Below are 13215 nucleotides of genomic sequence, written 5' to 3'. Positions count from 1 at the left end.
TCCTCAGTTCTACAGACCTTTGCATTTGAAGGATGAACAGACAGCTTATGTTTCTCATTCTTGCATTTATCCCCATCATATCTATATCTCCACTATTCACTTGCAGCTTCTATATTTTTGTTTCGGAAATTTCTCTGGAGAAAAAGGGCAGCAAGACTCCATCCAACTGTTCAAATGTATTGCAGTTCAACAAAAACTAAATTCAGATTTATATATAAGTGGTGCTTAGGTTGCTCTACAACGAGACTGATTGAACGCTTTGATCTAAAAGTGGCGGTTCTGTAAATAAAGGAAATGCTTCAGTAGCCCTGTGGGTTTAGAATAACATTATATACTTAACAAGAATATAAAAACAGCAGCTACAACCTTTGATGGTCACTACATAATTAAATATACACATAGATGAATCTGAATGTTTTAAATATTTCTGGATCAGTCAATTTTCTGCAACTGATGTGTTTCTACCAATCTATATCATGGTTTAATAGGCTACAATTAAAGTCAGTGTATTTTTTGATGCTCTGGATCTCAAATGAAGTTATAACCATATTGAGAAATTATGATTAGCCAATTTTTATACATATGTGATCCATTCATCAAATAGTTTGACTAATGAATTATTGAAATCTTCCATGCAGGTTGAGCAGTTTGTTTATTTTTTGATACGGCTAGAAGAAAATTCTGTGGCTGACTAATGATGCAGATTTCTGTATGTGAAGATAAAGGACTATTTCCCCTTTTTTCCAAGAGAATCCAAGAGAATCCTTGGATTTCATTTATTATCTTAAGTTTAAAATTTAAAGAATTGTAAAAAGTTTCCAGTCAGATGACCCAACTGTGGCACAGTGGAGGACAGTTCAGTTAGCATTTGCTAACCTTTTTACAGCAGCTCTCTTAAAGTTCTTCCTGTAGTTATTGCTTTGTAATACGCTTCATAATGTCTGTTGTAAAAGTGCCGTAAAGTTGATATTGATTCCCTGTAACGTTTATTGGTTTTGCCCTCTCTGTGTATTTTCACCTACAGACAGCAGAAAGCCTACATCGCCACACAGGGACCCCTGAGTGAGACCACCGAGGATTTCTGGAGGATGCTGTGGGAGCACAACTCCACCATCGTGGTCATGCTCACCAAGCTACGTGAAATGGGCCGGGTAATACAAAAACTCACACCCAAAAACACCACAGATACGGCACCCTGTAAGGCCAGCGAAGCGTTTCAGGCAGATGATAGCCATCTCTAGCAGGCCGGCTCACCCCGGCTAAACCGCTGAGCTGGGCTGCTCAAATATTAATTCATTCCAGACCTGAACAATAACTGCGGCTCAGAGTTTACCTCCTTATCAGCGCGGCTCGGAGGGTTCAAATCAGGCCGCCTTGGTGTCAGATTTGTCAATATCTGGATGCATTCCAAGCATGCCGATAACTCCAGTTGCCTGTGCTTTAAAATGAGACCTGTTGAAGGCAGAGTTTGTTCATATTTGGCCGCTTTGAATGTAAAGTTCTGATGGGAAATCTTTGGACACCATTCCATAATTAGGATTGAAATATTTAAGAATTCCATGGTAGTTCCCATTCTCACCGAGGTAGATAAAAGATTAGTTGTTTTGTCGTGGACATGTTCAGTGCTTTGCTAGAATCTTTTTGAAATTTTTATTGGATTAAAACTTTAGGTGTTACGGTCTCTGGTCCGCTTGGCATTCACAAATGCATTCAAACTGTGCCAAAGTTTGCCCTTTTGGGCTGTTGAAGTGAACTCTGGTGCAGTTCGAATGCCAAGCGAGCTGGAGGCCGCTCCAAAAGTAGGAAGCAGACAACAGTGCAGAGCATTCTGGGTTAGTAAAACCAAAACAGCTCCTGTGTCTGGCTCTACCGGGACCAATGGCTTGTCGTTTTCTGCCAAAGACAAAAGAGAAAAACCATAACAGCTAAAATCTGACGCCACTCCATTTTAGTTTACATTTTGTGAAGTAGGAAGTTGTGTTCAGATCTTCTTCTGATGTTTTTGTGTCATTTCCTTCAGTAGTTATATAAGCGAGGAGGTGAACAGGAGTTTGTAAGGGTTTGGTTTGTCAGTGCAGCTTAAAAGTGAACCGCAGCAAATGAAAATGTAATAAATGTACCAAACTATCCGGTGTGAAAACACCCTTTGTGTTACTTTCATTCAACAGTCCATAAAGGACAAACCTGTACAAAGCACGAGTGGTATGAATACTTTTGCAAGCTGCTCTATTATGTCATCCCACGTGTAGAAGTAGACAATTAGAAGAAGTTTGAGCTGCTTCTTTGAAAGGCAAAATCTGCAGAAGCGTTTTGGTCCCCCATCAAATGAATTTTAGCCGTTTCTGCTGATGATTTAGGCGATTCTGACATTACTCAGCCGCACAGCTACAGCTTTTATCACCCTCTCAACCATAAGCGGCGCTGATAGAAATAAAAGCCCTCATGACTGTAGTTAAGAACACTAACAAATTATGTAAATATTTTGCCACCGAAGATGAATCGGTTTTTCTAAACCATAGATTAGTCTTTTGGGATTCTCTTTTGTGAGCAGAGACATTTCCATCGCTGAAAATGATTAACAACTTCCAGTAAGCCACATGTGATCACAAGGCAGTCATTAAGTGATAATGAAGAAGTGGGTTTTTCTTCCATCGCAGAAGAATTTTGTTGAAAATTTCTTTTTTCTTGCAGGAGAAGTGTCATCAGTACTGGCCAGCAGAGCGTTCCGCCAGGTACCAGTACTTTGTGGTGGATCCAATGGCTGAGTACAACATGCCTCAGTACATCCTCAGAGAGTTCAAAGTCACAGATGCCAGGGTACGTTGAGAAAGAGAGAGAGAAAAGAAGTCTGTGGGCTTCCTTCAAAATCCCCAGCAACTCTTAGAAATCCAAGCATCCAACCAGAATCTCTGCTCACTTTAGCTCTCATCAGAAACAGCAGCAGTGATCAGAGCAGGTCCCGTGTTATTTTCCCTGACAGGCTGACACCCAGTGAATGCACCGTGTTTACCCAGATTTAGAAACAGTAGGCTTGCTCTATAGATTGTCTTTGGTGTGTGTGGATGTGTGTGATTTGCTGTGAAAATACATGAAAAGCACATGCTTGGGTCCCTGAGGGGGGGTTGGGGGGGGGCAGTACTGGAACTCCCTGTGATGCAGTAGTTTCAATGTGCTATAAATACACCTCAGTGTCATCTGAAGGCTCCCACGGCTGCCGCACTCTAATCCCACATCCACTTCTTCTTTTATATACATGTGGCTCACAGTCTTGGCTTCTAAATGTATGCTTTCACAGCACAAACATGGAGGCCATTTAAAGTGATTATATTTTAAACAAAAAGAGGCAAATTCTGGACAGACGGGAGGAAAAAAAATGCCTCTGAGCTGCAGCCTGCTGGTTTCGTCTCCCATCTTGGATGTCGGTTTTACTTAAATCACAACCCAGGTGGAAATTAGATGCACTCATATAGACCTCAACTTGGACCTCTGGCTTGCTCTCGTTTTTATTTTTTTTTATTGCGCTTTCTGCAAATAACAGCCCAGTTCAACCGTACTGAAAATCCATATCTGTGCCCATCAGGATGGACAATCCAGAACAATCCGCCAGTTCCAGTTCACTGACTGGCCTGAGCAGGGAGTGCCAAAAACTGGAGAGGGTTTCATCGATTTCATTGGACAAGTGCACAAAACTAAGGAGCAGTTTGGACAAGATGGACCAATCACTGTACACTGCAGGTAAGAAAGGCGCAACATTTGTAACTGATAGCTCTACTTTATAACTACTAAATAACTCAAGAGTAGGACCGCAACTCATGATTAATTTAGAAATCGATTATTCTGTCGATTAATAAGAAAGAAAATTTAGACATTCTGCAGATTTTCATTTACATCTTAAGAGAATATTAGACATACATTAAAAGATGCAAATAAATAAATAAGTTACTTGTTTAAACATTAAATATTTTATTTTATATGCAGTTACACAGCATTCATTTAGTGAACAGTTGATCATTTACAGCAAAGAATGCATCTGGAGCTGAACACGTTTTCTAACATCAACATGGGAAAAGCTCAAACCTTCCTGTTTCACTTAAGAGATCAGATCTTCTCTATATTGATGTTGACTCTTTTTTTTTTTTTTGTTTAAGCAATTCATAATTTTTGTACAGAATTTGAACCAGGTGAAGCTAAAACTGTCAGTAAAAGCAAAATGTTTATACTTTTGTAAAGTTTTAGTTCAATTACTGCTGTGAGTATGTTGTTCTTTCAGGTTTTTTTTGTTTTTGTATAACCCAGTTAATTAATCAAATACTAAATTAGTTGACGATTTAAATAATCAGTTAATCTGATAAATCATTTCAGCTGTGTTTTAAACTAAACACACCTATTTAAAATTGATGAAGTATGCTTAAAGTGAGGTTTGTGTCATGAAATTGACCGATTTAAATGAACTCTTACCTTTTTAAAAAGAAGAGTGGTCAAAGAGAAAGCAAACATTTTGCTAGATACAGCATGAAGTGCACTAAAATAACACAAAGTGACTGATTCTTTGATAAAAGCCAAAAACCTGAACATGACAAGCCAGAATCTAGACGATGCTGATAAACTGAGCCTGAACAAAGCAGAGGAGGAGAAATGGAGAACAGCTGAAACTGTCAGGATTAAAATTAAAACACAACAAGCTGGCGGAGTCTCAGAGAGCCTGCAGGGAGATTATCAGACAAGGATTAGAAAGGTGAACCTCTGCTTCACCTTTTAAATACAGTCATTTGTTATCAATCTGGGCTTTAATCATGCAGTCTCTCATAGCATCATTATTATCTCTGACAGTCTCCTACTCAAAATTCATCATTTAGATTTGTGGCCTCTGTGGTAATTACTCTAACTTTTATTTGTTTTATTGTGAGCCGTTGCTAATGTACCTGCAGTGTCTCCCCTCCGGAGTTCAGTAAACCAGAAGCAATAAAACTAAAATGACTTTTTAGAGGGTTTTTCTTTATTGCCCTCTGAGAAATTTCCAGCATCCATCATGTGAGATGTTATGGTAAATGCAGTAATGAATGCGTGTGTGTGTGTGTTTGTGTTTTCACAGTGCCGGGGTAGGCAGGACCGGAGTCTTCATCACCCTCAGCATCGTGCTGGAGCGGATGAGGTACGAGGGCGTGGTGGACCTCTTCCAGACGGTGAAGACGCTCCGCACCCAGCGGCCCGCCATGGTGCAGACTGAGGTCAGGACGACGCGCTGATGCTCAGGATGTTGTTCAGACCTTAATGCGTACTCAGACAGGAAGCTGTTTGAAAGTTAATGCTGGAATCGCTGCGACAGTCAAGACTGATGCTGTCCAAAGTGTCCTCCTTTAGAGGATGGGCTGCACAACAACAAAGACTTAGTGACAAATCCCACTTTAATAGAGGCTTTGGTGGTGCAGCAGGAATCCCACAACAAACTCATGCTGTGTTATCAGATTTCTTTTATCAAATACATGAACTCTGGAGCAGACAAAGGATATAAAAACTAATCTTGGGAAGGATTTAAATGTTTTTGGTTTTTAGATTTGCTAAAGCGACTCCAGACGTGTTGTAGCCTCTAAACCCGGAGATACACTTCACTGGGATTTAGATCATCATACTGTGAAAGTGAATCAAAATATACATGATTATCTGAGTATTTATACAGAAACTAAGGCAAATTAGAATAACTCCCATTTTCAGGTTTTGCTACAAATCTGGCTCCTAAAACATGAACATGTTTTTATCTACAGCAGGCAACTTCAGGCTTCTAGGAGCTGCATCCTGCAACTTTTAGATAAGACTTAAAATCTAAACAAATATCAAACAAATTTTTGTGTTTTTAGTTTAAATTAGCCAGTTTTGGCCTCCAAGGCAAACAGTTTGGACACCGCAGCCCACAAAAAGCTGAAATTTAAATACTTGAGACCCCCTCTAATATTGCTTACTAGTATCTATTTTATTAGTTCAAACTCTGTATGTAACTTAACATGCATCAAAACAAACAGTGGAAATCGTCTTAGCAGCCAATCTTTATTTTCACTCATGTGGGAACAGCCAATCAGCACCAAGGGAAATGAATGGTGCTCCTACATCGGCTGCTTTGCAATCACCAGCCAATAGCGTGTTAAGCAGCATTGTGCTGCGGTATTTACTTTTATTTTTATTTGCTTTACTTTCTGTTTGTTTATCACAAGCTCAATAATTATAAATAATCACAAGGCAGTGTGTCGTGGGATTGTGGGAACTATTAGTTGACTTAGAGGGGAATCTGAACACCTACTCACTACTTTCTCCTCCTTCCCACCAGGACCAGTACCAGCTGTGCTACAGGGCAGCACTGGAGTACCTGGGGAGCTTTGACCACTATGCAACGTAACCACTCTTCCACCGAAGCAGCTTACCGCGGTCAGACCTCTCAGGAGTGTGCCAAGTGTCCCATTTCAGCCGCCATACATCCAATCACTTGACCCCCCGCCCCGCCCCGACTCTCGACCCCTGGCTCCCAGAGAACGGGACGAGCTCGCCGCCATCCGTCAAGGGTTTTCCAACTAATCACAGATATACGTCGAGATCACCAAACGCCCAATATTTTTTGCTTTAAAGATGACAGAAACAGCGACGACTCTTGTACAGACGCGACAGAGCAGATTCCTGTCGAAGCCAAACCTCCCTGATTGTCAAAGGCTACTGGTAGCACAAAGAGAGCATCCTCTCTGTTTTCATCTTTTTGTTGATTTGTCGATATGATTTATTATGACAAGTTATTGTTTAGTATACTTTTTTTATGTTTTTATTAATCATTTTAACACCAGACATTTCTTTTTTTGTTGTCGTTTCAAACTGCTCAGAGGAGCAAGCATTATATTCATAATCGTTTTTAGGGTACTTTAGCACACGAGGCCATGTGTTTTTAACATGCCTCTCGATACTAATACAAGAGGACCACTGTTGTCCAAGCTGCTTTCAGGTTTCTTTTATCGTTGTTTTGATTTTCTCATAGTTCCTTATGGTCGTTGTCAGTTCAACAACTCGAATTGCCTTTTCACTTGCCGTTACGAAAATCAACTTTGAGATTTGATTCGAGAACACAGACTTGCTGTAGTCGTCCCTCTGTAATCGCAGCAGAACGCTGAAACACAAGTCACACGAGGCGCACAGAAATGCGAAGCACATCATTTCTGGTTTTGTTTGAGGTTTTCCCTTTTTTTAGGTTTGTTTTTCATCAGAAGCCTATGGCATTGAGGCCTTCATGCTCCACAGCGGAGAACTTACCTGAAGAAAGCAGACTTTTGTACCCAAGGGGTAGGCGACAGGAAAACACAAAAACTCACGATCTCTGAATAAAGTCGAGATGCTCTTCAAGTCCCTCCCCACGTCCTCGCTTCTTGCCATCGAGCTCGATCGGGTTCGCCAAGCGGAAGTGGTTCGTTATGGGTTGGGGGAGCCGAGCCATCAGCATCGGTACTTGTACAGAATCAACCATTCCTACAGAGGGACAAAATCTCAGACCTTTGGACTGAAACCTGATATTTTATACAGAAATAGAACTATAAATATATATATATATATACACACATATATATAATTATGACTGATTATATATATGTACGATTACACATAGATATATACACAGCTTCAAAAATATATTGTTAAAAAGGAATATTTCTGCTGATCTACCTAGAGACAGAGCCTGCTGTCCTAGAGTGTGTATTAATGGAGACACCATTGTATCTACTGTACTACCATTGTAACTTCAACAGCTGGTTGTCCATGTGAGGAAACAGCACAACCCCGCCTCTCCCCTCAAGCATCATCAAAGCTGACAACTCTTCACCGGGCGAGCACACACCTTCTACTACACGACCCGCGGGAACAGCAGCTTCCGATCTAACCGGGTCGTGGAGAGGAAAGAGGGGGAGGACCTGAAAAACAAAAAAAATGTTCATTTCTACCTTGTGAATGCTTAGTGCTGTAGGGGTTCAATCTGTTGTACACACAGTCTGTTTTCTATCTGTTGATAAAGAACTGGAACTAAAGAATCAACTGTTGATAAAATGAAAAAGAAAAACCTTGATGTTAATAAAGTTAAATAATTGGGTTTTTGTACAAAGACCGGCTTTGAATGCTTTGATTCTTGGTTTGAATTTTTACAATGCTTGCATGGTGAAAGTACTTTTTAGATCAGGGGTCTCAAACTCCAGGCCTCGAGGGCCGCAGTCCTGCAATTTTTAGATGTGCCACAGGTACAAAACACTGGAATGAAATGGCTTAATCACCTCCACCTTGTGTAGACCAGTTCTCCAGAGGCTTAATTATTCTGTTCAGGTGTGGTGCAGCAGAGGCACATCTAAAACTTGCAGGACTGCGGCCCTCGAGGCCTGGAGTTTGAGACCCCTGTTTTAGATCATCACCTAATAATGATTTTCCATTTTGCTTCTGCATAAAACCACCAGAGGCTTCTCTGATTTATTTGATGATCAAAAATCTATTTTGAGTTCTAGTGTGCTTCTGTGTAATCTTTTATGGCATCAGCATTTTCTCAGACTGAATAACCAAGTATTTTTATTTAGAGAGGGAACAGAAGAAAAAAAACATTTTAGTTGATACAATTATCACACCAACAATTACACATAAATCTGAAGCATTTTTGCTGTTCCACATCGGCTCTTAACTTCAAACAATGTTAACTGTACCAATATTAAAAGCTGCCTCAGATATTTTTCAGCATGGACCGCCTACAATGAAATGAAGCTAATGGAGTAAGAGATTATTTTCTATTCTTTTGTGTAATTTTGTTTAAACTACATGCCTTAAATTTTGTAAAATACTCAAGTGGCTTCATTGAATGAAACAGTTTCTTGACAAGTTAGATCTTAAGTTCAAATTTTAAAAAAAAGAAATAAGATGTCACATTAAAACTCAATTTTTGCAATGCATATATTTTAAAAAAAATCTGTAGGATAACATTTTGGCTCTGTGAAAATGTTATGTTGGAAGCAAAGGCAAAAAGTGTTCTGTGCTGAATGGTTGTTGACCAATGGACTAGAAACTTAACTAGTAGTCTACTATATCCTGTTTAACTATGGCTTCATTTTGCTGAGATTAGAGAGCACAGCCACAACACTTAATCCCTCCAAAAACAGCCATTTCTGCCCATTTTAACAGTTCAAATATAAAAATGTATCTTAATATGCATTAATACACACAATGGAAACCAATTTAGAGTTACCGCAGATGCTAACACCCTTACTTACCTTCACTCTTGGAGGTAAATCTAACCAGTATCAAAGAAAATACTTTGAGTTGTAGCATCTAGCTGCTAAAGATCAAGAATAGGTGGGATGCAAATGCTTGATATTTAAGTATTTATAGGCATTACACTCAAAATCCTTACCAAATAATCCTTTGTGATTGCTGTATTTCATGCAATAATAATGTGATGGAAACTTGACATAATGTGCTGCTGTAGTAAGAATATGAAGAGAGGTAAGGAAATGTTTAAACCTCACTGTTAAAATGGACCAAATTTTTACTGTTATTACCACTGCAATAAAAAGGAAGTTATGTTTGGGATTTTTTTTTTTAACAAAAACAACATTGTTAAAAGGGAAGACAATAAGTCTGGAAAAATACTATTATTTACCAAATAGACAAAATCATCTGAACCTTTTCAGAGTTTTCAGCCACGTCTACCAGCTGCTGCGACAAAACTGAGATTGTTCAGTTGTCATCATAACGGCTTAGTCATTTCTTAAAAGAACGTCTCTGGTGATTCCACATCAGAGAGACAGCATAATTTCTGTTTTTGTCTTTGCTCTCGTCACATGTCTGGTGGGGGTGAGCTGTCCTTGGAAAAAGTGATGCCATTTGTTTCCATGCACCAGTAAGAAGTGGCCAAAATCTCAATATGATGACAGTGTTTGAAATGTTTTATCCATAGAGATTTTAAAAACACACTCAGAAGTGGGTTCAGTTCAAGAGGAACAGAGTCGCCAACCAAGATAACACTTAGAGACAGAATTGCAATTTTAAATCTCAACCCGCTCACTATTTTCATAACAGGAAATAAAAAGATTTTCAGGTCCTCAAGTGATTTCTTTGTAGGTTTTCCTAATATTTCATTGTTATTCAAATTATTTTCCACATACTACAGTAATCCACAAATGTCCATCTGTACTGGGCCAGCTGTTATAAAATGCCCGAGAACCATCGCGCTCTAAATGTCTTTTCCAGTCTCTCCCTTCTCAAACCGTTCCCACAGATGAGCAGTAGAGCTTGATTTTTACTAAATGCACCATCTTCTGCAAACAATCTGGAATGAGAAGCATGTAAGAGACAGTGAAAAACACTGTTGATTCTTAAGTGCCTGAAGTCTCTGTTTGCTGCTCACGTGTAACCAATGAGTCACAAAAATATTCTGTAAGATTTTCAAGCAGCTCTGGTATTTTGCTATGAAAACACAACTGCCATTTAAACATGATAAAAACCCACTGGCCTTAGCTTTGAGTTTCATAGAATTACCAAAATCTATTTTAACAAAAATATTTAATGTCTTTTGGGTTCAGAACTCCTTCGTCTCTCTTAATCTCTGCTTCCCTCCATGCTTCAAATTCACAGTCTCCCTTTCAGCAGCAGGCTTTCATACCTCCATGCAGTCTGTAATAGTTTAATACAGACTGATAGCATTTAGTCCGGGAGGGATTGCATTCATATGTCTTGGTTTGTGTTTGTATCATACATATGAACAATGACCTTTCTTAAAGCAAATGAATGTTAAGTGATAGATTTGTTCCTCTTGGCCTCCCGACTCAAGACGAATCATATCTGAGGACATGAGAACACAAAGCAGAACATGAAGCTGGATTTAAGTGACAGGTTTTGTTTACACTTAAATGCTTCTATAGACCACGCAGCATTGTGTACGTTGGAATTAAGCAGAATCATATTTCTGATTCAATTGTGCTCTCGGCTCTAAACTGCACTGCAGAAATTCACACCTCTAATGGTGTTGCTTGCTCTTTTGTGTCGGCACGCTGCTGTTATCTCTGCTGTGCAGCTTAGTTTTGGCGCTAATAATATTCACTTCATGACAGCTAATAGTGTGCCCACATGAAGCTCATTTGTAGCAGAGTAAATTGTTTTGACTGCAAATTCTCTCTGTTTTTGTGGGGCTGCATTGTGTTGGGCAGAATTCTGGCTGTGGCATTTTACAAAATGTTGTTTTGGATACCACACAAAGCAACTGGCATCACTGTGGCTGGAGAAACAAACTTTACGCACTCTGATTTATACCTCTGCAGTAGTTTTTTGTTATTCTCTTTTTGAATATCTGTATTTGACGTGGAAAATGCCAGAAACGGCACCATTAGGAGGCACAATGAGTGATCTGAATGGGTAAGAAAACATGAAACCTAGGCTTGACTAACCTATGCTGCTGGCTTTTACAGTATACTGTAAAATATGTTGTAGAAATGGTGCAGAATCCAACCAGGATGCAGAAGACCGTGAAGCACAGTTACTCTGCCTGAAGATTAAAGACCACTTGGAGGAAATGTTCTCCGACAGTCACCTGGCGGAGGATGGCTTCCTGCTAAAACACATGCAAAAGAACAAGCAGGGCTATGTCAGTCTCAAGCTTCTCACTTGTCTGAAAAAGGTAAATGTACTTCTCAGGTTTGTGTTCTCTCTGGCGCAGTTTGAATAGAAACAACGCAGTAAAAATGCAAACAAAGCTAAAATGTTCAATATTTGCCACAGATAAAGGCTCTGACCACGAACTGGTACATGACTCTAGCGGCCGCAGAGTGCTCAGACCTCCTGGAGTTGAACGAGGAATGCACCAAAGTGCGACGCAAAGAGGTTCTCCCTCAGTGGCTGATGTGCTCCCCCACCAGCCGGCTCCTCCTCATCTGGAACGCTTCAGAGGAGCAGAGCGGAGAGGACGGAGCTGACCCAGGGCAGCCTTCGCTCTTACTGAGCATCCTCCAGAGGTTTGACTCGCCAGGTGACGTCGCGTCAGTCTGGATCCTGCATCCCGGAGAGGAGCTTCCCAAAGAGTTGCAATGCTACGCCAAACGTCACAAAGAGCTCGGCCAGATTTTGTGTGCCGTGATGAAGTTTAATAGTTTGGAATCGGTCCGTAAGGCCTACAGCTCTCTCAGAGAAGAAGAGAAGATTAATGGGAGGGGCCTGTGTGTGGTGCCGCTGGGATGGCAGTCAGTGCAGAGCATCAATAAGTTTGATCCATTGGAGAACAAAGGAGACGCCACATGTTCTATGGGAGATCCTCAGAACGTCTCTCAGGTTTCGCTCCAGCAGGACCCTCCCTCACCTCTCAGGTTTTCTGAAGAAACTGGAGAAGCATATCCTCCTCCAGCAGGCCAGGAGGACTCCAGCTGCAGTCAAAAGTCATTGCGAGGATTAACTAAGAGATACAGCTGGACAGACTGGTGCTCCGGAGACCGCAACACACCGTTTTCTCAGTGCCCGTGGGTACTAAAGCGCAAATCTGCAGCCAGTGCAGCAAAGCTGGAGACGGCTGAGCACCTGAACACAACCGGCTTAATACTAAAAGTCCTGCGTCAGCCCTTTGGTCCCGACGATACCAAAGGTTTTAATGCCAGAAGGCAGAAATATGACTTTCTTGAATGAAATAGCTTTAGAGGAGATCAGAAAGAAGACTGAGCTGAGAAGAAAATACTCAAAAATCTGACACAAGAACACAGAAAATTTGTTTCCATTAAAGAATTAAGTTCTGCTGATGAATGTTCAGTCATTTCTGCATGTAGTTAGAAACCACTGACAGGTGAGGGCAGCATTTACTTGTGTTAAATAGTGTTTCCTGACACTTTGTTCAGTTTATTATGCTTTTAAACAGTTGAGATTGATTGTAATTGAATGGAGTTGAATAGGCTCTCTCCCCCTGTAAAAAGTGGAGAAGAGGGTGTTGCATAAGCTGCAGCAGAAGAATCTGAAGTTAGAGTGTCCAAATGCCAAAAGGGTTCTTTGGGAAGATTAGAGGCATCTTCACCTCTTGGCCTCTGCTCTTCTGATCATAGTAGCAAATTGCCTTGTATATTTGTTCCTCAGCCAGGAGCCATTTACCTTACCAAGTCTCTCAGACAAAATGTGGTTGTCTGTCAACATAAAAAAAAGTCAGACAAAGCTCTCATTATCCTTCTGCTTTCTGTGCAAAAATGTCTG

General features: G+C 40.4%; 2 protein-coding genes across 20 annotated transcripts in view; both read left to right on the top strand.

Moving 5' to 3' along the window:
- The window catches only part of LOC122841847 (receptor-type tyrosine-protein phosphatase F-like), a 239707-nt gene extending 231583 nt beyond the window's left edge, over window positions 1–8124 (top strand). For all 19 annotated transcript variants that reach the window (XM_044135465.1, XM_044135464.1, XM_044135463.1 and 16 more), the window contains 5 exons: window positions 1025–1151; window positions 2692–2817; window positions 3581–3735; window positions 5093–5228; window positions 6320–8124. In XM_044135465.1, the coding sequence (XP_043991400.1) occupies window positions 1025–1151; window positions 2692–2817; window positions 3581–3735; window positions 5093–5228; window positions 6320–6388 (613 nt within the window). In that variant the 3' untranslated portion in view covers window positions 6389–8124. The remainder of the gene's footprint in view (window positions 1–1024; window positions 1152–2691; window positions 2818–3580; window positions 3736–5092; window positions 5229–6319) is intronic.
- A 2880-nt stretch (window positions 8125–11004) lies between these two features.
- Window positions 11005–12773, top strand: LOC122841132 (la-related protein 6-like). The gene is made up of 3 exons (XM_044134174.1): window positions 11005–11406; window positions 11482–11668; window positions 11770–12773. Exons 1-3 carry the CDS (start codon window positions 11360–11362, stop codon window positions 12661–12663), a joined length of 1128 nt encoding a protein of 375 aa, XP_043990109.1. The 5' UTR covers window positions 11005–11359; the 3' UTR covers window positions 12664–12773.
- Window positions 12774–13215: the final 442 nt, after the last annotated feature.

This window comes from Gambusia affinis, linkage group LG12 (assembly GCF_019740435.1).
Source record: "Gambusia affinis linkage group LG12, SWU_Gaff_1.0, whole genome shotgun sequence".
NCBI classification, from domain to species: Eukaryota; Metazoa; Chordata; class Actinopteri; order Cyprinodontiformes; family Poeciliidae; genus Gambusia; species Gambusia affinis.
This window is presented reverse-complemented; position numbering and strand designations above follow the sequence as displayed.

What these genes read in the sequence shown, in the direction of transcription:
- LOC122841132 (XM_044134174.1), top strand. Translation starts at nt 11,360, where the DNA reads ATGCCAGAAACGGCACCATTAGGAGGCACAATGAGTGATCTGAATGG. An exon ending in ACAATGAGTGATCTGAATGG is followed by an intron (nt 11,407 to 11,481) that starts GTAAGAAAACAT and finishes AATATGTTGTAG; the next exon opens with AAATGGTGCAGAATCCAACC. An exon ending in TTCTCACTTGTCTGAAAAAG is followed by an intron (nt 11,669 to 11,769) that starts GTAAATGTACTT and finishes TATTTGCCACAG; the next exon opens with ATAAAGGCTCTGACCACGAA.